This window comes from Lemur catta, chromosome 8 (genome assembly GCF_020740605.2).
Source record: "Lemur catta isolate mLemCat1 chromosome 8, mLemCat1.pri, whole genome shotgun sequence".
Classification (NCBI taxonomy): domain Eukaryota; kingdom Metazoa; phylum Chordata; class Mammalia; order Primates; family Lemuridae; genus Lemur; species Lemur catta.
Window position 1 is genome coordinate 39930975 of NC_059135.1, and position 23484 is coordinate 39954458.

At 39.6% G+C, this 23484-nt stretch overlaps 3 protein-coding genes across 3 annotated transcripts in view; all 3 read right to left on the minus strand.

The window, feature by feature from the left end:
* The window catches only part of ANKAR (ankyrin and armadillo repeat containing), a 49765-nt gene extending 44043 nt beyond the window's left edge, over nucleotides 1–5722 (minus strand). Inside the window, exon 1 of the mRNA XM_045558759.1 lies at nucleotides 5069–5722. Within this exon, the coding sequence (XP_045414715.1) occupies nucleotides 5069–5669 (601 nt within the window). The 5' untranslated portion in view covers nucleotides 5670–5722. The remainder of the gene's footprint in view (nucleotides 1–5068) is intronic.
* Nucleotides 5723–10521: 4799 nt separating this feature from the next.
* On the minus strand, nucleotides 10522–14715 carry ASNSD1 (asparagine synthetase domain containing 1). Its single transcript, XM_045560359.1, has 3 exons — nucleotides 13255–14715; nucleotides 12780–12961; nucleotides 10522–10895 (listed from the first exon to the last, which is right to left on the minus strand). The coding sequence occupies exons 1-3, from the start codon at nucleotides 14713–14715 to the stop codon at nucleotides 10646–10648; spliced, it is 1893 nt and encodes a 630-aa protein (XP_045416315.1). The 3' UTR covers nucleotides 10522–10645.
* ASDURF (ASNSD1 upstream open reading frame) lies at nucleotides 14447–18981 on the minus strand. The gene is made up of 4 exons (XM_045560360.1): nucleotides 18785–18981; nucleotides 16949–17002; nucleotides 15473–15548; nucleotides 14447–14807 (listed from the first exon to the last, which is right to left on the minus strand). The coding sequence occupies exons 1-4, from the start codon at nucleotides 18872–18874 to the stop codon at nucleotides 14737–14739; spliced, it is 291 nt and encodes a 96-aa protein (XP_045416316.1). The 5' UTR covers nucleotides 18875–18981; the 3' UTR covers nucleotides 14447–14736.
* Nucleotides 18982–23484: the final 4503 nt, after the last annotated feature.

Below are 23484 nucleotides of genomic sequence, written 5' to 3' on the forward strand. Positions count from 1 at the left end.
TGGGCATGGTGGCTCACGTCCATAGTCCTACCACTTTGGGAGGCTGAGACGGGAGGATAGCTTGATGCCAGGAGTTTGAGACCAGCCTGGGCAATACATCAAGATCTCTTTTCTACAAAAAATAAATTTAAAAAAATTACTTTGGGAGGCCATGGCAAGAACACACTTGAGGCCAAGAGTTTGAGACCAGCCTAAGCATGAGCGAAATTCCACCTCTACAAAAAAATAGAAAAATTAGCCAGACATGGTGGCATGTGCCTATAGTCTCAGTTACTCAGGAGGCTGAGGTGGGAGGATTGCTTGAGCCCAGGAGTTTGAGGCTGCAGTGAGCTATGATCGCACTGCACCCAGCCTGGGCAACAGAGCAAGATCCCTGTCTCTGATAAAGAAAAAAAAGAAAAAAGAAAAAATAGAAAATGTGATCTCTCGGCTGGGCGCGGTGGCTCACGCCTGTAATCCTAGCACTCTGGGAGGCCGAGGTGGGTGGATTGCTCGAGGTCAGGAGTTCGAGACCAGCCTGAGCAAGAGCGAGACCTCGTCTCTACTAAAAACAGAAAGAAATTATATGGCCAACTAAAAATCTATATAGAAAAAATTAGCCGGGCATAGTGGCGCATGCCTGTAGTCCCAGCTACTTGGGAGGCTGAGGCAGTAGGATCGCTTAAGCCGAGGAGTCTGAGGTTGCTGTGAGCTAGGCTGACACCACAGCACTCATTCTAGCCTGGGCAACAAAGCGAGACTCTGTCTCAAAAAAAAAAAAGAAAAGAAAAGAAAATGTGATCTCTCTTTAAGCAGGGAATCAGCTTCTTACTTGGGCCAAAAGTATAACTTGCTTTTTCAGGCCCAATGTTATAAATCTCTTCTTTTTGCTGATAAGAGAAGCTAGAAGGTAGACATACACAATAAACAAAAAACCTGCCTGCTAAGTAATGATTTTACAAATAAGAATTAGAACTTGATTTTACTGTATACAAAATGACAAATTTCCTATGCTACATTTCCTTGCCATTAATGATGAAATTAAGGACTTTCTTGTTGTCAAATTGTCTTAAGATAGTTACATCTACAATGTCATACTTCATCTAGACTTGAGAAAACTGCTTGGGGTCATGAAACTTGACTGTAGAAAATGTGGAGCTTGTAATATAGTTGCTTTAAAGTATAAATGATACATCAATGTGCCCCTGCCTTTCTTTTTCCTTTTTTCTTCCTCAAATCTATAAAAAAGTCAAAATACTCTTGGACTTTTTATTTTTTTTGTTTCATCTTATTTTTTTTTAAGCTCTGAGTTTGAAATCTTGGGCTTTTTAAATGGCCACTATAATTCATCTCCCTTTTGCAAAAAAAGGTAAGATAAATCATAAAGAGGATTATGAAGAAATTAGAGGGATTTTGACAGTTTAAAACAGTCTAAATATAAAGCCAGAGGATTGTTGATACCACTAAAACTTTGTGGCTTGGGGTGGGTGGGAGCCAATCAGTTCTCACCACAGAACCACAGGAAGGCTTAGACATTGGAAGCATGAGGTAGAGGCTGTGAAGGCCAGGTTGTGGTGTAAGAATGGGGGCGGGGGAGGAAGGAAGACTGGTTCAAAGTCTGATAAAGGTGCCTTTAGATCTCTAGATCTTCTTCCCCAGATAGCACAGCTCCTCCCCTATTCCTCACTAAAGGGGCTACAAAGCACAGCTGAGGGCCAGGAGAAGTTGTGCTGATAGTAAGGGTTAAATAAGGGTCTGAGTGCCGAACAGGGAGACTCCACTGACCTTTCCCTTCCATTGGCCCCAGACTCATTGCCCTCCCTCCGAGCAGGGCAATATCCTTACAGGTATAACCCAGGGAAACCCAGGGTTTCCTCCATCACCCTATAGTGTGGTCTTCCAGTCAGTAAGCCCTGCTCTTGCCTCACTCCTAAATGAGAGCAAGCGCAAGGATGCCAGAAAGGTGAACAGAGCCTCAGGTGGAAGACAGACACCGGAACAACCGGGATGGAGGTGGGAGGCTCTACAGGAGGCTGAGAGAACAATCAGTTCCAACCATTCAATATTCCATTTTTATAAAGAGGAGTTAGATATTTCTGTTCAAAAGTCTGGGACTGAATTATAATATTAGTAAGTACATGGAAAACCCGTCTACTTTTTTTTTTTTAATGACACAATTGTTCATGCTGTGAAAAATAAAAAGTTAATAAAGAAAGGCACTGTAATCACAGTACATTTCATAAATCAGTTGGGAAGAATATGTACAAAGTCATGACAAAGTAAATAATGAAAAAGGATTCAATCACAAATTGGATAAAATTAAATTTGGAGGATGAGGGAAGGGAAACAGAACGTTCCATTGTTTTGCCCTCTATGCTAATTTCTTTTAATGTCATCTCCTGCCCTGCTTTTGCTCCTGAACTCCAGTTTATTTCTAAATGCCTAATAAATACCTTTCCTGGAATGTTATGGCAGCACTCCAAACCTAAATTCATCTTTTCTCTTTCACCAAATCTGCTCTTCTTTTATTCCCTCAGTTAATGGCGCTATTTATCTATCAGTGTCTCCAACTAGAGACCTGAGAGTCTCCTTCAGTTCCCTTTCTCTTACATTCTCTCTGTTCTTAACCATTTAATTTTGACATGCATTAAAAGTTTATTATGTGATAAGCACTGTATAAGGTGCTGAGAATTTTTTTAAAAACAAAAAAAGACAATTTTCTGTGCTCTCAAAAAGGACCTTAAGGTCTAATAAGGAAGACAGAGATGCAGCCAATAATTTCAATACAAAATACAAAGTATTTTCTGTGCGAAGTATAGTGTGCACTGTACAGTCCTAATAGAGGAGGCAGTGTCTGAATCAAGTGTCAAAAAATGAGTAGCAATAACCTGGGGAAAAATGTGGAAGACTATGGTGAGGTGGGCAGGGAAAAGGCATTTCAGATAGAAGACAGGGAATGAACAGAGGCCTAAAAAAAATAACCGTTTCATGTTACTAGCTTGTGATATTATTAATATTAATAAATAAGGTCCCATATTTTTTTTTTAGTATTTCAATTAAAAGTTTCCCACACTTGTTTTGCTATCATGAGTCTTTTTCTTCTTTCCTTCTGTCCCCCAAACCTCCTGTAAAGAGCCCAAGAATCCATAAATTAGTCAGATCAAGGGATCCACCCTAATTAAAATCCCTTTTCAGAAAACTGGATAATATGGCCAGATTTTTGGTGTGCTCTATTCTCTACTACTGTTTTTTCAGAATGGTGCTGCTGGTGGTCTTGTACAGTGCAAAAGCTGAGAAGTAAACGTTAACTTGGCCAACATTGATTCCCAGCAGTTTGTCCTCCCAGAAGAGGGGCTGGCTTCCTGTACAGTTCCTTGGAAATCCACTGCAGCACATTGTTTAAGACAATCACATGCTCAGTTGCAAGGTTTAAACCCAGTTTCCCAGTTAGTTATACCAAGAGAGGAGCTGCTATTTTCCCAAATGTGAATGACAATGTAGCAATTTATGCCGATAGCTTGCCATCATACAGCTGCAACTACAAGGCTCGAACACCAGCTCTCTGATCACACCAGTGGAGAGGTGGTCTGCGCCCTAACCTCAAACACTAAGCTTGGAGGAAAGGGCTGTGGTCAAGTTCCTGTGAGCCACACTGTGTAGCAGACACCTTTTGTTCCCTACCTTTCAGCCTCTCAGACTACATTTTTAGACTTCAGTTGTTCTGTCAACTAGCTCCATACTGATTTAACCTGACTGAACCTTGCCTTAGATGCATCACATGACTCTTATTTTTGCCCCGCAGCTTCTCTGCCACCACTGTGTTGGACTTGTGATGGAACTTCTCCAGCTATTCTGATGTCTGAACAAATCTGAAAGTGTGAGGGAGTGAAACCCCCTTGTAACCTCTGACCAAGGAGGGACAGGAGCCAGTGGATACGCTCACCTCTCTTCCATCCTGTCTTAATCCATTTGGGCTCCTATAACAAAATAGCATAGACTGGGTAGCTTATTTATTTTTTTAAGCACTAATATCATTTTCATTTTTTTCTTTTTCTCAGATACTTTAGATTGCCCAAAGGCTGGTCCCTCCACTGGGAGCTATACCTCTTTACTTTGGTATGATGGACCCAAGGTTTCACCTCTGACAATTTCATTGAGGTGTGAGTTGACAGAGGCACTTCATAGGGTCGCTTCCATTTCTCTGCTTCCAAATGGGGCAGGGACCTGAAACAGGCAAACTCATGTACAGTGGTTAGCACCTGACCCACTCATTTGACATATTGTTTTATTCTATTCTCTTCTACTTATGGTTATATTACCATACTTAACTCGGAGTGCTAGGAAGGGTCTCTTATAAACTGTTTTTTTTTAGGAGCTTAACTTAAGCCTGCTTGTAAAGGGCTAGCTACCCTTATCCAGAGAAGGGCAAGCAGCAACACCCTAATCTCACTTTAGATGGGTTTCTTGTATCAATTGCAAGTTGTATGTAATTTCTATTCTAGGTGTAGGGCTTTGCTTATTTGTTGGGTTACCTCCACTATAAAGGAGGGTCCATTATCATTTTTGTGAAACTTCCAAGGCTCTGAAGAGTGTGCTCCTGGGTCCTGTTGACAATGGGGTGCCTGCTGACTTCCTTGCCGGAGGAGGAGGAGCTGCTGAGCCATCTCTATAGTGTCTGCCCACAGCATCCATCACCGGCATGTTATTCCCTATCTGCTGAGTCTCATTGCCACTTTCTTTTATAATGGAAGTTTCCATCTAGATATTTGGATCTAAAAAGGGCTCAGTTTCCTTACCAGTTTGGCACATGTCTGTTTGGAATGATGGCTCATCAGTCCCATCTCCTCTCCAGCGAGAGCCCCAGGTAAATTTGTAAAAAGGAAGGAAAAGCAAATGCAATTTTTTTCAGGATTGTCAAGGCTCTAACACCGTAGGAAACACTACCCACTCCTGCTGATCCTTAATCTCCATGGAGCTTCTCCATGGATCTTCACAAAGCTCCTGGGATCATCTTGATCACAGATAAATTACCTTTAAATTTAAAAAATGGCTTCTAATAAAAATAATTAAGAAGTGTTAAATCTCTTACCTGCTGAACTAAACTCTGCAAAAATATCTTTATTTGTTTGAGGTTTCCCATCTGGGTCAATGTCCATGATGGTACGCCACAATTCTGAGAATCTAGCTCGTTTTTCTCTGGGCATGTATATGCCATGCCATAGTGCTTTGAGCATATAGTCAACATTGATCAGAATTTGTCCAATTCTGGTATCACAATAAGCTGGAGGTAATTGACAAGAAGAACTCTGATCATAATTAGCTTCCAAACTGATTGAAGGGATTTGATTTAAGCAGTAAATTCCAATAGCCAACTCCCTTATGATCTGATGGACATCTCTACAGTCTAAGAGGGCAGTAGGGTCCACAGGCGTCAGTAGGATTGCAGTGGAGAAGCCTACATTATTCATTTGACTCATAATTCCACACGGGATGTCCAGTTGAGAGTGAACATCCTCTTTGGTAGACAACCAGCTAACCAGTGCAGTAGTTAGTAACTCTTGTACTTCACTGCGATCAAATTTTTCAAAAAAAGCAGAAGCATTTCTCTGAACTGATAAATTTTCCAGGTAGGTCTCTTCATATTGAATTTGATCAAATTTAGTTAATCCTTTTTTGGGCAATCTTAACATTCCTAATTAAATCTACTATGTCCTTTTTGAACTTTCTGCAATGAATAAAAAGGGAAAATGATCAATAAATTTTGCCATGGCAATGAAACTGGATTTTTCTAGAAATAAATATGTACCTTTCATCTTTATAAGGTTAATTTTCTCATAGTCAACCACTACATTTTCAATCTCAAACTAGTTGCAACATAAGAAAGCTGAATTTTGAATTAAAATTGTAAAACCTTTAACATTAATCATTGTTCTGCTTTTCTAAAAAAGTCAAAAGATACTAAGAAGTCTGTGAAAAAGAAATGTTATTTATTTATGTATATATTTTTTGAAGACAGAGTCTTGCTTTGTTGCCTGGGCTAGAGTGCAGTGGCATCATCGTAGCTCACTGCAGCCTCAAACTCCTGACCTCAAGCAATCCTCCCACCTCCGCCTCCCAAAGTGCTGGGATTACAGGTGTGAGCCACCAAACCAGGCCAGCTGGGCTGTTATACATAAGAGTTTTACTGATTTAATTTAACAGGTTTCATTATACAGTAGTTCTCAAAATTTAACCTGCATCAAAACCTGGGGCTTGTTAAAACACAAATTGCTGAATCCCATCCCGGAGTTTCTGATTCAGTCAGGCCAGAGAATTTGCCTTTTTTGTAAAGTTACAGGTGTTGCTCATGCTGCTGGTTTGGGCACCCCACTTGAGAACCCAGATGAGCTAGGTAGGCATTGTTATGCCCACTTTACAGTCGCAGAAATGGAAAGTCGGGAGGTTACAGGACATGCCTGAGGCTTCACACCTTTCAGAACCGGAACCCAGGTCTGTCCATACTCGAGCTCACGACCTATGTTCACTAGCAGCTCGCGTCCACCGCGGCACGGGAAAGGGGAAAGAACAAGGAAAAAGAAGGAACCTACTTTAAAACGACTGTTTTCTAGTCCAGGAGAGGGAAACTGCGTCCACGCTGTTCCAGTCGTATTCCCAGGGGCCGGGGACGGTTGTCACCGCCTTGGCTGGCTTCTCGCTGGGCCTTGAACCCGGCGTCAGGGCCCCGCGTGGGCGAGGGCGGGGAGACGCTCGGGCAGGATCTGAGAGGGGCTCTCAGGCCTTTTCGCCTCACCGTAGCCGCTGGGCCCTCCCGGGAAAACGCGGCCTCGGCCTCGCTTGCTGACTCCCGCCGCCACGCACGCGCCGGTGGAAGCCGTTGGTCCCCGTTGGTCCCCAGGACCGCGGTGCGGTGGCGCCGGGGCTCGCGAGAGGGAGCGCGCGGGCGGACGGACGCCGGGAACCCCGGGGCTTCCTTCCGGCGGCAACGCCTCCGCCACGGCCCAAGTTCCTCCCGGAGCCCGCTCTGGACGCGGTCCGGCCTCACGCCCTGGGCTCTGTGCTGCTCTATTTGCCTCTGTTAAAACCAAACAATAAATAGTGTAGCAGAGGCGAAAGCGCCAGGCTTTGAGGTAGTCCCAAGTTGGAATCCCACCTCCATCATCATTCTTTCATTCAACAAACGTTTATGGAATACCTATTATGAGCCAGGTACTGTGCTAAGGGTCTGGGGACTCTAGAAAGCAGGGCAGACACAAAATCCCAGGGAGCTCACAGGTATTTCTAAGAATGTGACGAATATAAGATGCAACGACAGCACATGAATGAAAGTTAAGCTAGACCGGGGTGAGGAAAGGCTGCTCTGAGGAAGTGGCCTTTTAAGCGGAGCCTGGAAGATGAAAAATCTAAGTAAAGAATTGGAGAAGTAGCTTTTCAGGGACATGGAAGAGCAGGAGGAAGAATCGAAGTGAAAAGGAAATTTTTGAGAAACCAAAGAAAACCTTACACAAAGAACAAGAGAGACATGTAAGAGGCTGTAGAAGTAGGTGAGGGATAGAGCATGCAGGCTGCTTAGATAATGATTTTGGAAAGATTAGGCTAGGGTGGTGGAAGTGTAGATGGGGGCTGTGGACGGATTTGAGAAATAATGAGGTAGCTATCGGTAATGGATCAAATGGAGAGGTGTTGAAAAAGGTGGTGTCGAAGTGACATCGAAACTTCTGTCACGAACAACAGGATGGATGTCAGGGCAAGATTACGAGTTCACCTGTGGACATAACTGAAGTACCTGTGAGAGAAATGGAGATGTCAGATATGCCTTAGATAAATAGTTCTGGGCTAAGTATGGCAGCTGGGATCAGATGTATAATTTTTGGCAGGCTCATGGTAATGGAAGCCCGGGAAGTGGCTGAAATTACCAAGGGAGAGCATACAGAATGAGAAGAATTGAGAAGAGAACCAAGGATTGGAAACCAAAAAAATTTAACATTTAAAGGTCAGGTAGAGGTAGAGACAGTGGAGTCAGCACAGAAGACAATGCAAGAACAGCTAGGAAGGCAAGAGGAAAACCAAAATTGGTCATACCACAGAAGTCAAGAGAAGTGTGTCAAAAGTAAAGAATGGCCAGCTTTGTTGGATGCTGCTGGTAGGTCAGGTGAGATGAGAACTAAAACTCTTGCACTGAATTTAGCAATATGGAAATTCTTGGTGACTGGGGCAGAATTTCTCTTCCACCAACCATGTCATTATTTCAGCTACTATGGAAGTAGTGAATATTAATAAGCTTATGATAGTTACTCCAGAGCAAAGCAATGTTAAAACATCACTATCGTTTTTTAAGAAATTTGCATGTTTGTACTTATGAAGTATGAGCCATATATAAATTCTTACAAAGTCCCGGGACCCCCCCCATCACCCCCAGGGAACCAAATGATTTGTTCTGTGTCTCAAATCTTGGGAAAGAATTGTCCCTTTGTTTAAGGATTAACACAGAACTTCATCCTAGAGCTAATGGGATTAATTAGCAAGGTTGTAAATGCCTAGCTTCTCTGGGGTTTCACGTGCTTGCGTGTGCACGTGTGCACACGCACACCATCCTGGTGGAGCAAATGACCTGGAAATTCCTTACACAAGTTCAGTTGATTAAACTAACATATGTAAACCTCAAAGAGTAGTGCCTGGCAACGAGAGTACATAAGTCATAATTTTTAGTATTGAACTATATTGTTGTTATAATAATCATTATATTCAATTCTAGGCTGTATGGCAAACCTCGTAAGTTCATCTAATATAAGCAATGTCAATTTAACGCTCAAGACCACATAAACACTTGAAGTTGTCTGCCTTCAGATAGATGAAAGCTACACAGATAGTATCTAAATCTGACTTGAACGTTACATTTTAGAGGGAATAAATCTAGGGCATGTGAAAGCCTTTGACTGGCTTCTGACCTGTTTGTCAGTATCCTAAAATTTCTTTTCTACTACGATTAAAAGAATCAAAGAAAGTGTGGCCAGATCCAGAAAGGGTGTCAGCCCTAATTGGGGATAGATCCCAGTGATGCTTGTTAACAGTTGAGTAATGCGGGCCAATGTCAGGTTGGAGTGGAACTGCATGAATAGATAAAAATGTGGAGAGAATGAGTGTGAATGGGAGGCAAGAGATGCTAAGTAGAGGAAGATGTAGGACCAAGCATGTTCATTTAAAATTAGCATAGACTAGAAGCTTTAAAAAATGACAAGAAGGATCCATCAGAGAGGAAGAGGCTGAAGACACTGGAAAGAGAAGAGTATATTTCCTGAAAGGCAAGAAGGGTTTGATACAGAGAACTGGCAGAGGCACAGCTTTTTGACAGGTAGATGGTCACTTTCCCCTTTCTATTAATAAGAGCAAGAAAGAAAAAAAGGATGGGTGCACCTACAGGTGAGTTAGAAGTTCTGGTGTTAGGAGACACCAGGGGAGCACAAGAAAAGACCATGTAAGGACACAGAGAGAAGGTGGCCACCTGCAAGCCTAACAGAGAGGTCTCAAAAGAAAACAACCCAGCTGACATTTTGATCTGGGACTTCTAGCCTCCAGACCATGAGAAATAAATTTGTTGTTTAACATAAGCTAGAGAAAAATTATAAGGATGAGAAAATATATTTACTGTTCATTAAGTGGAAGTGGATCATCATAAAGGTCTTCATTCTCATCATCTACACATTGAATAGGCTGAGGAGAAGGGTTGGTCTTGCTGTCTTTGGGGTGGCAAAGGTGGAAGAAAAGCCATGTTAGTGGACCTATGCAGTTCAAACCTGTATTGTTCAAGGGTCAACTGTAGTCTTTAAAAGTTCCTGGAGCAGGGAAAACAAGCTGCCTAAAGAGATATAATAGAAGTACTAAGTATTGCCCAGGAATGTGAGTCTCAAGCAAATTCTTTAGTTTTGAATCTTAGTTTTTTCATCTGTTAAACAGCCCTATCTGAACCATGGTTCCTGATGACAACAAGAGCAAACTGAGTTATTTCCAGATGTGGCTACCATAAAGTAAGTCTGGGGGGAAAAACTGTTTCTCTTCACTCACACATAGTACTTCTGACACTAGATGTGTGCTTTTTTTCCACACCAAGCAATTCTTCAACTCTCTGAACACCAGCTGGGTGTCCTACAATTTAATTCAATTCTGACTCTATCTTCCCGAAGTTAGTGTCAGATCCTGCAAGTTAAGGGCTCAGTCCCACAAGACTGCCCCCATTTCAGATGCCACTTCCAAGTCTGGGCTTCTTGTGCTTCTGACAGACCAGCTATAAATTGGAGGTTCCCACAACCTCCTACTCAGGTTCAATAATTTGCTATAATCGCTCACACAACTCAGACACTTTACTTATTGGTGACCAGCTCCATCTTGAGGCTCTCTAAAGATCTCAATCTAAGTCACTTCATTAGCATAATAAACTCAGGTGTGATCAAAGGGGTTCATTACAAATAACAAAAGACACTCCAATCATTCAGGAAATTGCCATGGTTTTAGCAGCTCTGTGACAGGAAAAGTAAAAATTCACCTATATGAACTTTAAAACCACTACATTAATAAACAGCAGAGTATTTTATTTTTATGTAACTGTCATTCAGTATTGTTACATTGTGAAATCATATTATGATTTAATCTACTTTTCAATAGACAGGTTTTCTCAGGAAATGACTTGGAGCCTTTCACATTTATCAGATGCCTTTTCATTATTCTTTTCTATCTTTGCAATTCTTGATCCAAACTGCATGGCCCGTTTTGGCAGAAGAGCAGAGGCAGTAAGACCAAGTTCCACAGCTGCAAGGCGTAAAATTAGTTTTTCACCAATTCCACGGGGTAAAGTCAAGTTTGCCTTTTCCCAAACTGGTAGGGAATTTAGAAAGGAGACAACATTTTCATCCAGGAAAGGAAATCTAAAATAAATAGATAATATAACCACTATGTAAAAATAAAATCAATGTTACAATTTTTACACAACTTTATAGCTAAAATTTAATCATTTTAAAAAGTGTTTCATAGCACATGACTAATTTTAATATATATGCTAAAGAAGTCTAAGTCTCAATAAATAAATTAGGCCAATGATGTCAAGAAATAATTTCTAATTGTTTCACAAGGAATCTTTGGGGAGACTTTGAAAACAAGAATGATCTTAACTATTCAGTCTGTGTCTTATCTTTATCATGTCTAAAGAAATGACACTTTAGGGCTATGAAACCAATATAGAAGGGCTCCACAACCCTGAACTCATGAAACACTTATGTTAAAACTTCATAGTATCAAAATTATTTAATTACATTTAAGCTGATTAAATGCTGACATATTCATTTAACAGAACAAAATATTTCTGCCCTTTTGGCTTCCCAATTTCTACAAAATTCTGTTCTTTTTGTTTAAAATACTTTAACACCCATCCCTCACATCAATTCCTCAAAATACAGTTATACCGCAATACAGTTATACCAATTTTTCCATTTCATTACATTTTATTCTAGCTTGACTAGAGAGAATGGAGAGGGTAAAGAATTAATTGTAAAAGCAATTTTAAATAGAGAATCTAATCAATAGATTACTGTTAATATGTATGTCAAGATACTTAATACTGTCATATGGGGCCTTTAGAAGTGCTTTTAGTAGATAAAATAAATTCCCTTCTCTCTGACCTAGCTGAAATGATAGACTGAATTTCTTTCAATTTCATTATTTCCCACTCCATCTCCCTCTCTTTCTCTCTTACATCCTTCAAAGGGCAAACAGTTTTCAGACTTTGTATTGTGGTATTAGTTATCTCTTTATAATGAAATCTTGAAAATTATGACAGAATAATGACATAGCAGTCAAAATTTTACAAGCATCAGGACTGGAAACATAAGAATGACAACTGTCTAAAGGCGACCATGAGTCATGGAATGAGGAAAAGACTGAAGTAGAGACAAGAAACAACGAAGTTTCAGAGAGAGAGAGTAGGTACGGTATGATGTTTCAGTTCCCATGAAGCTCACTTAGATTCCCTATTCTTGCATGCTTATACCTTTGTAATAAACTACCACTTAATAAATTTGCCTACTTGAACAGATTTTTTTTTTGCTCTTTATAACTAAATGTTATATCTTCCTTTACCCTTAATGCTTTAGAAAGTTTTATTTAAGTATTGCACTTGTTTACTGCCATCAGAAATATGATGTAGGTAAAAATAAATCCCTGAGACTAAAAATAATCCATACATGAAAGTTCCTCAATCTCTGGTGAAGGTTTTACACAATCTACAACATATGACTAAACTGTGTTCTAAAACCATATAGTAGAGGGAAATCCAGTACTAGGACCACCACTCAAATCAGTATGGATCTACACATACAGAAGTATCTATAGAGACAAAGCTAGGTTCTACAACGGTGGAGGAGACAAGCTTACATGTGGAGCTGATACCCTTATTGGGAGGAAAGCAAACATTTTAAACAAAACAAAACCCTTTAACTACCTTCCCTTAGTATTTCACTATCTCAGTTTTACTTTTATAGTCTTTTTCACTGTATTCTTAAAAACAAATCATGTCATTGTGTCACTTTTGATAATTATTGAAAAGATATTTCTCAGAGAATGAATTCTAGAAAATAATTGCTCCCTGCCTCCTGCCAGCTTTGCTTCTAACTGTCTGAGTTTAATATAAAGCTATTACAGCTGCTCCTGTTACTTATCTGAACAGTCTCCAAAGAAAAAAGGAACTTAAAAATCTCCATTTACAATCTGCTGGTTTTACAAAAATACCCTAACAACACTCAAGTAGTTGCAATTACCTTGCTTCTTTTCCATGATCACCAATAACTCTGTCATCACGACCAAGATTTCTAGAAGAAATTCGACCCAGTTCCATCACGATTTCCTTATTCAATCCTTCCAGCCCATGTGTCTGAAAGCGGACGCGATGACGAGAATAACCTGCCAGTTGCTCATCTGCACCAATTCCAGTGAGAACTACCTATAAAGTTAAAAGATCCATATAAAAGTGTTACTGACTATACAACAAAGAAAATAACTAAGATAAAAGAAAAGCTTAAACAATTGTAACCCTAAAGATAACCCTTTTGGAGAAAAACCACCAGATAAAGTCACAAAATAGTAAAATATGCCCAATTCTTAAGAAGTCAAATGCCTTAAGTTGTAGTTTAAATATAACTAAAATATACTGTATTCTAGTAAACTAAATGCTAAAGCTTTAAGGGTCAAAATTGGGTCTCAGAAACTCTTATGAGCAGAAATACTGTGCCATACCTTTGCACTGCTCTGATATGATTTCACTTCATCCTGGGTCACTAACCAACCATTTCCTCTAGAAGCAAACCAGACCGCACAGCCAATGCTATCATCCAAAACTGTATTCAAGGGCTGAATTAAGTGACATATTTGAGTTCTTCTTAATTTCTGCAGTTCTTCCAGGGAAACATTGATTTCAACAAAATTCCAAATTCGGGAAGGGTTAATAACTTGTAGTTCTTTTAGTCCTGCTCTTCCTGTAATTCGATCTGGTACATAGAATTGTTTATCAGGACTGGCACCATCAATGGCAGCAACATTTTTAGAGAATTCTTCAGAAGGTATTTCACAATTTTTCTGTTTACTCCTTTTTTTGTTAAAGCTAGTTGGTATGGTCTTTTCTCCAGTCATGAAAGCTACATTAAGAAGATCAATTGGTTCGTCTAAGGGAATATGACGGTCAGCAAGGGTTGCAATAACCATGGAATCGATACCCCCAGAAAACAGGATTGCAACATTTGCTTTCCTTTCACAAGTTTGCAAAACTTCATTTGGTGCCAGGTTTTCATCCCTAGGTAAACACAAGACACGTTTCTTGACTGCAACACTCAGGACATCAATAAACTGCTGAACTACTTCCTTCATGTGTCTATCAGCAAGAAAGACCTGAAGTGTCTCTCTTGTAGTTGAGATGCTGGAAATATTACTGCAATGAGTCTCCAATGAAGCTTGTGGCAACAACATATTTAAAGGGATAATAGGCTTTTCAAGATATAGTTTGGCTTCATTTGTTACCACTGATACAAATGCTGGTAAGTCTGTAGATATCTGAGTCAGGCTATTAACATATTCTTCAACAATATTCTCCCTGGAAATATATTTCCAAGGATACAATTTTAAGACCACGTATCTGGAAATGGTAGGAGATTTAAGATCAATTCTGAAAACTCCAGATGCTGGAACTTCTTGCCACTGATTTGCCATTCCTGATGTTTGGGCACCAACTGAAGAGAGGCAGAAACTCTTGCCCAAATTACTAAAATGCCAAAGCAAGCTGCGGCGACCAAAAAAATCCCTACCAAACCATAAATAATGAGTGGATGCTTGATAATATATAAAAGACCAAGGACCTTGGACTTTTGAAAAGAGTGACAAAATGTCAGATTCATTCTTACAAGAAGAAAGATAATTAAACATAACTTGAGTATCATTCTCTTCAGCTTCAACCTTTATTCCACTAAACACTTCTCCATTCCATAGGAACACATTGCCTCTTTCGTCTTCCAGGGGCTGGGCAGTCAAAACACCTCTCAAGTGAAGGACGTGGCCAGAAAATAAACACTGGTAGTTAACATCAGACTTGAACAGCTGTTTACTACTACTGGGTCCCCGTCGCTTAAGATTGTACAGCAAATCCTCTTTTAAATCTTTACTGAAATTATCAATGGAAAAGCTTACAGAACAACAAATGCCACACATTGTTACGTGGTATCAGGTTGATTACTTCTTGATTTTGGTCTTCTCTGAGTTTTCTATTTCTTGGAATTCTTTTTTCAGTTCATCTAATGTGTCTGTGGCAGGGAGGGAGAAAAAAGGTTAAATAAAAATTTTTGGACTTTTAACTAGTAATTCATAGGGCAATATAGGCCATTTACCAAGATCAAACTATGAGTACACACTGTGTTAGTGCCAATAACAATTTACAATAGGTTACTAATAAAGAATGTTTTATTAGTAATAATAATAAGGAATCTTTTACAAAAATAGTTTCTGTTTGCTGAGTGCTTATTTTGGCTCAGGTACTTGGCTAAGCAAGTATTATCTTATTTAAATCCTAAAAGACCCTGGAGGCTCAATGTATTTCACCCAAAGTCACAAAGGTAAAAAGTGGTAATGGTTTTTCATACTTAGATCTGTCTGAAACTCTAAAGCACAGATTAATACAATAAAAATTGCTTTATAACACATCTTGTGAGATATATATATATATATATTTAAACTGTAGACTCTTCTTTAGAAGGCTAACTTTAAGAAAACCAAACCACTGCATGAAACCTTAGATACATATTTTTTTAACATTTAGATACAAAAAGTATAATTTGAGTACCACTATGAAGTTTCACAGAAAGCCATCAAGAGACTTTCTGTGCCTTTCCATATAAGACACCCAAACCCTGCCCTTCACCTCCGCACCCCCCCATCCCCCTACTGCCCTGAAAACAAAAACCCCACTTACTTTTGCTTTGAGAAAGCATTTCTGTTCGGTCTGCAAGAAAGAATATGTTGCTGTTCTGTTGCTGCTTGTATACTTTCTGCAAAACATAATGTAGGATAATTCAAGACTTGATCTAAAAAGTAGCAGACGTCAAAACCCTTAACTCTATTATCACTTATTCTTGAACTTCAGCAATATGTATTCAGTACAATACTTCTAGCAAATACAGATAAACAAAAAGACAAACAAAAATCATCCATTATCCTACCACTCAGAAATTGCAACCATTAACACTGAGGTGAAACTCTATTTTCTCTGCATGTACCATAATACCATTTTTATATTTAAAAAAGGCTCCTATTATGTCTACAGATTTATGATTTGCTTCTATTAATAAACAATATATTGAGAACACTTTTTATTATCAATAAGTGCTTTTTTTTTTTTACAACACTGCTGTATAGGTATAACACATTAGAGTTTATTTGGTCAGTCTTCGAGTTTTAGGCATTTCAGGTGTTACCAACTCTTAATAATCAATGTTGTGATGAATATCTTTGTAACTAAATTTTTGTGCACTCCCATGATTCTTTACTAAGCATCAATTACTATAAATGGAACTACTAGGTCAAAGTGCTATACAGTTTTAAGGCACTGATACATTCTGCCAATTTGCCCTCCAGAAAGTTTGTTTTGTGTCTTAACTTCTAATATTCTATAAGTGACAATATCAGAAATGTCTAACATGTTAGTTATTAAGTAACTTTTTTTTTTTTTTTGAGACAAGAGTCTCACTCTGTTGCCCTGGCTAGAGTACAGTGGCATCATCCTAGCTCACTGCAACCTCAAACTCTTGGGGTCAACAATCCTCCTGTCTCAGCCTCCAGAATAGCTGGGACTACAGGTGTGCACCACTACGACTGGCTATTTTTCTATTTTTAGTAGAGACAAGGTCTCACTCTTGCTCAGGCTGGTCTCAAACTCCTGAGCTCAAGCAACAAGCAATTCTCTTGCCTCGGCCTCCGAGAATGCTAGAATTATAGGCATGAGCTACCTCACCTGGCCACCAAGTAATCTTTAAAATTAAAGAGTTCAAAATAATTTCTTCCTGAATTTTAAAATGTAATTTTTGATAGTATAACTACACATGAAGCAGTGGCTTCTCTGTTTATGAATACATTAATGGAAATAGCATTAAATAACCATGTTAAGCATTTAGAATATTTATGTAAAAATTTTGGGGGGAAGAGAAATAATTTATCCTTTTTCAGTTATCTACATTCATTTAAAGAAATAGTTTCTTCTCTTCTCAATATATTCAAAAGTTCACTTATTTCAAAAAAAAACCACCAAATTCAAGTATAAAATAAATATCATTAGTGATTACAGCTCTACGATAACAAAGTACAATTAGTATAATTCTTAAAACTTTAATATATAGTTAATATAAATAACCAAACCTCCCACATACTATTCAGAACTCCTCTAATAACTCACCCTATTCTTCTTCAGGTTAGACAGCTCATCCACAACAATTTTTTGTTCTTTTATCTATTAAAATAAAGAAAAACTCCTTTAAGTGCTTGTTTTAAAATTAGAGAGGGACTATTATGTACTTATTGTCCAAATGGGCAGACTGTGAATATACAGATTCTTTTCAACAGCAGTCTATGTGGGGGTGCAAGTGGGGAAAAGTTGGAAAAGAAAACAGTGATTGGATTTGCCAAGTGTTAGGCAACCCATTGAGCCCAGACTAGGGGTTTGGTGTTTATACCCAGCATTCATACCAAGGACCACAGTTACTAAATAAAGTTTATACCTTTTATTAAAGATAGACACTGTGCACCAGAAGTAATAGCAGTCTTTCAATTAATTCTTTTAAAGTGTGCTTTAGCTTAAAAAGGGAAACGGAATGAGGGGTGGGCTATTCCCCCCGACCCCAATTACCAGTGCTTTTCACGATTTATGTATTAAAGGGTGCAGCCAGACATTTGGATCAAGGAAGTAGTATTAAAGCCATATCTGGGGCAGTAAGACCTACCACTGTCCATCTTTGCATTTCTCCTCTTTGTATCTCCTAGCACTGTTGAACCAGGCTTCATATTTTATTTGTAGGTGAGGGTCAACTAAGTGAAAACCAAGTTTCTGTTTAACTCTTTTCAGTCACTGTAGTTATTTCATGAACATGAATGATTACATAGTATCACTAGTGTCTCTAAATGCAGGCTTTATAATCTCTGTGCTATTTCACACACCTCAGGGATCCGCTATCAGTATGTATAAGTGGCTTGCTGTGGTTGTAATCAGAGTGGGCTGTGTGTATTGTGAAAATTTAGCCCCACCCTCCATCCCCATGAGTATGCACCTTTCTGTCTACTCAGTTGGCAGAGTTGTGATAATGGACTAGATAATGTTGAATTCCAAGGCTGGATGTGTAAAATCTCCTTGAGACTTTACAGTACTTTCCCATTCATTTTAAGAAGCACAGATACACATTTCACTTTACATCAAAGAAGGAAACTGATATAGGAAGATTAAAGAGACTTGCCCAAGATGTCACTGTGAGTTTAGGATAGAACCAAAGTAGAATCTAGGATATGTAATACCTGAAAGGCTATAACCATTCTCCTCTGCGTTCCCCGCCCCCATATATTTTTAAAGATTTTGTTTGTTTATGACAGTTAAGACTAATATTATATTGACTCCCTGTCTTCCCCCTTTTGGTAGAGGGTGACAATCAGATGTGTGTTTTAGGACCACTGCTCTGGTTACAGTGAAGAAATGATTAGAAGAAGGTAACAGGTAGATGAGAGATCGGTTAGGAAGCCCTTGCGGGGAAGGGGGGCAGGGGCTCCGATGGCATCTGACGGGGGCTTGCTTGGGGTGGTTAAGAGTGTACACAGCTTTAAAGGGGCATGTGTGAAATGAGCTTCAAAGGTACTAATGACAAGCCTTCGTGATGGACGTCAAGGATGGCTCCCGGGTTGCTGGCATGGATAACTGGATGGAGAATTTCCGCGGCAGAACAGATTTGGGGTTGGCAATATTTCTAAAAGTCTAAAAAGAGTAGGGAGGAAAAACCCAACCAAAACTCCGCTCCACTGCCACCGGTGTCTACTCTCGGGGCCAATTTCAGAGTTTCCCTTATCACAATAATTTTTAGGAAACGGAAGGATTAACTGTAGCTGTCAAGTGCTATCAGTAAAAAGAGCAAAGGAGCAGGTCAAAGCCCAGCCCGGTCAGGCCGGCCACGCGGCCCCAGCCACGCCACCTGCAGGATCGAATGGCGCCCGGTCTCGAGCCCGAGGGCCTCTCGTCGCGTCCCACACTCGCCTTGTTGCTTAGATCCTCTTTGTACGTGGTCGACTCGTCGGTGGAAGCCAGCACAGCGACGTCCTCTGGGTGCGTTCCCCGGCTGGGCATCTCCACCAAGCGCAAGACGCGCGGCCTTCGCAGCTCCGCCGAAACCCCAGCAGCCTCCCCCGCACCCCACTCCGGCGACAGCGCGTGCGCACTACCAGGGGCTCCTTCCGTTCCCCTTCCATGATTCCTACCAATAGCGTCTGCGAGCTCACTTGAACGCCTGCGCAGTCTGGGTCTGGTCTGGGGGCAGTGCTGCGCCTGCGCACGGCTACTTAGGGGCGCGACACCGCAAATGAGGCAGCCTGATTGCAAAATCTGAGAGGTTCCTGAACTGTCCTCTAGCGGATCGGACGTAGAAACGCCCTGGTGATTTTTTCACGCCCTCGCATCTAGTATGCTACAAGTTATGTGCGTCCTCCCTCTAGTGGTAAATGTAAAGAATAGTAGCTCAGTAGGAAAAGCACTTCATATTTATCTAGGCAAAGATATGAAGCTGAGGCATAGATTTAAGAGACACAATGTTGGCAACAGAACCGTATAGACTTGGTAAGTTTTTGTTAACTTGTGGTTAAGGTTGCCAAATAAAATACAGTTTTATATGAATTTTAATGTAAATTTCAGATGAACGAATAATTTTTTAGTACATATTAATATTTGTCCCACGCAATATTTGCAATATTTCATTCCTGTGGAAAAAGAATAACTAAAACTTGGAAATAGGCAAAAGATACTACTGAGTGTTCTTTCAGTGCTGCTACAGGTTTGACTTTATTTTCACTGTTTCTTATAGCTGAGTAATACTCCATGGTATACATATACCACATTTTTTAATACACTCATGTATTGATGGGCACTTGGGTTGTTTACACATCTTTGCAATTGTGAATTGTGCTGCTACGATAGCTATTTTTAAAAGATCTTTACCACCAAATATTATGTTAATGAAAAACTAAAATTAGGCATTTTCTCTTTTAAGCAACTTCTTGGATCCATTTCCCAAAACCTATTAATACATCCCTGACAAATTGAACGCCATTTTAACTAGTGTTTAGAGATGGTGGTGAGGCTTACCTGTAAAGCTGAAGAGACTGAGTATCCCAGTGTATTAATCTTCTTTCTACCCCACCTTCTAGTGCAGTGTCTGGTAGAGTGGTAGCTCTGGTTGATGTCTGAATTGACTAACAATCATGTCCATATTAAGTAGGCAGAAATACTGCTGATTGGCCTATAGCTGTTCACCCCTTTTGGAGGTGGGCTGTTGCTTATAGCTCTGCCTGGTTCTGATGTTTTTGTTTATTCACAGGGGCCACCCAAGATGACACAATACTAAACAAAGTGGAGATAATCACTTTAGTATGGTGATCAACTGTTTTCAAAGTGCTTTTGCACTTTATCTTATTTTTTTTTCATGTTTATTCACTTACTGCTATCCCCCCCCCCTTAGCTACTGTATCTCCTGCATTGCCTGAAGTCATGTTTTAGGGTTAGCTGGTATTATTTGTTATGGCTGACTGGCTCAGGACTGCCTATCTGCAGCCCACTATACAACTAGCTAGGTTGTTCTTCCTTTGTTCATAATCTATTGCTGTTGTGTATCCTACTTAATAGGATAATTTCATGTTTATTGATGCTATTTATAGTCTTCCTTTGATGCTACATCCTTACTGTATTTCATTCTGTTTGATAATGCATAGTTTACTGAACACTTTATAAAAATGATATGTGTTATCAGCCTGGCTTCCAAAATTCTGAGTGTATAGTCCGCAACTACTGTTCTTCCCTACTTTCTTAGCATCCCCTAACACAGATTTGTTTCTAGCTGCATAAGTCTCCTTCCTGCCTCTCTCAAATGAGGTATGGTATAGTGCTGTGGTTCCCAAATACCAGTCAGTAGGTAGATGCCCTTCTCATTATATAAAATCACTTGAAAGTCTTGTTCAGATACATTACAGATTCCTCAGTCCTTTTCCAAGATTTACTGAGACATATCTTTGGGAATGGTATATGGTTGTTTGCTGCATAGTATAGTGTTTCCCATTTACCCTATAAGAAAACTGGGTTTGAATCTTGACTTCTACATTTATTAGGTGTGTGACTTTGCATCAGTTATTAACCTCTCAAGCCCCAGTTTCTTTCTTTTTGTTTTTTTTGGAGACAGAGTCTCACTCTGTTACCCCGGCTAGAGTGCCGTGGTGTCAGCCTAGTTCACAGCAACCTCAAACTCCTGGGCTCAAGCAATCCTTCTGCCTCAGCCTCCCGAGTAGATGGGACTACAGGCATGCGCTACCATGCCCGGCTAATGTTTCTATATATGTTTAGTTGTCCAGCTAGTTTCTTTCTATTTTTAGTAGAAATGGGGTCTTGCTCTTGCTCAGGCTGGTCTTGAACTCCTGAGCTCAAACCATCCACCCGCCTCAGCCTCCCAGAGTGCTAGGATTACAGGCATGAGCAACTGCACCCGGCCAAGCCCCAGTTTCTTAATCTGTAAAATAGGAGTAAGGGTTGCCTGCTACAAAGATTTTTTATGAGGATGAATGAGTTAATATTTGTAAAGTGTTCATTAACAGCTTCAGGCACATGGCAAGCTCTATATAAGTGTGTGTTAAATAGATAAATCAGAAGTTCTCCCAGATCATTTTGACACAAACAAGGTTTATGAACCAATGGAGTGTAAAGAACCAGGCTCTGAAATGTTTGACATGTTTCTTACTGAAGACATGTCTTCTCTTCCATTGATTCTCCACAGGGCTAGGGGTTTCCCTAGCTGATGCTTTCAAAAGTATATGGAGGGACTTTGGGTTGTCACAACGATTGGATGGTTTTGTTAACTATGATGGAGTAGGGAAAAAATACTGGAAGCCATTTGAAAGGAGACAGACTGAGCCACAGATAATTGCTTTAAGGTATATTTTTTAAAGTTAAAATTTATGTTTTTAAATTAACACGTAGTAGCATTTTATGAAATTTTAAACAGCTTTTTTACATTGGTCAAATATTCAGTTTAGAACTTTAAAATTAAGGAACAATGCCAGGCATGGTGGGTCATGCCTGTCTGTAATCCTAGCACTTTGGGAGGTTGAGATGGGAGGATTATTGGAGGCCAGCAGTTCAAGCCCAGCCTGGGCAACACAGTGAGATCCTGTCTCTACAAAAAAGTAAAAAAATTAGCCAGGTGTAGTGGCATGCTCCTGTAGTCTCAGCTGCTTGGGAGGCTGAGGTAGGAGGATCGCTTGAGCCCAGCAGTTTGAGGTTACAGTGAGCTATAATCGCAACACTGCATTCCAGCCTGGGTGACAGAGTGAGACTCTGTCCCTTAAAAAATTAAATTAAATTAAGAAACATGCCCACATGGATATAATCATATTTAAATTATGAATATGATAAAAGTGTGATGAAAGTAATTTTGTTTTTCATTTAAAACCCATGGAAAATTCCCCAGATGTTAAAAATGATAAAACTTAGGCTTACTTCATACTACTGCCTAGAAAAATGTCTGGCACCTATTAGGCATTCAGATATTTGTTGAATTCAACTAAAATCAGATTTGCAGCCATTGAAAACCATTTCACAATTTTGTTCATTGAACTCTCCAAGATAAAATGTCAATGAGCAAATAAATAGTCCTGGGCCCGATTATCATCTTCTTTACTAATAAGCTATGTGACCTTGGGCAAATCATTACATCTTTTGGCATTATTGATCTATGACACTCTCAGCTAGGACATGTGATTCACTTTTTTTTTTAAGTAGGTGAACAAATTTCTTCTAGGCCATGTGATTCACTTTTTTTCGGTAGATGAATGAATTTCTTTACCTATCAGTATTAGATGAGCTTAGGAATGTATTATAAAGGCTGAAATATTAACTAACCAATGAAAACCTTTTGTGAGATAGGTCCTGTTATTCTGGAACAGAAGTATTATGAGTCAAAAATGTGAGCCATATATTTAATATAAAACTTTCTAGTGGCCACATTAAAAAAGTAATGGAGACAAGTAAGACAAGTTTCAATAATATATTTTACTTAACTCAGTATATCTAAAACATTATCATTTCACCATGTAATCAATATAAAAATTGAGATATTTTATGTTTTTTTCATACTGTTTTCAAAATCTGTTGTGTATTTTACACTTAGAGCACATCTCACTTCAGACTTGCTATATTTCAAGGGCTCAATCACCACATGTGTCAGTGGCTAACTGTATTGGTCAATACAGTTCTAGGCCTGCTGACTTAACAAAATAATACAAGAGAGTGTCTGCCATTACTGTGTGAAATCTAATACTATAGCTAAATAAACCTTGGGAAGATTCTCAAGCACATCAGTGGAATAGAAGTTTCCCTTTCTTGATTTGTAAAATGAGCAAATTGGATAAAATGATTTATGAGGGTTCTTCCACTTCTAATACTGATGCTGAGTTCTGTCAAAGTGCTTTGTGCAAGAAGAGTCACTCAATGTAGTATGAGGTATGTAGATTTTACACGTATGCCCATCCCATTCCATAAAGGCTTTGAGGCAGAAAGTGTATAAAGAAGGAAAAATGGAAGAGCAAAAAGGAAAGGAGGGAGGGAAGATAAAAGGAATAAAAAGAGGGAAGGAAGAGTAGAGGGAATAACTGAGGGAAGAGAGAAAGGGAAGAAAAAGGATAATTGGAGAAGGGTCAAAT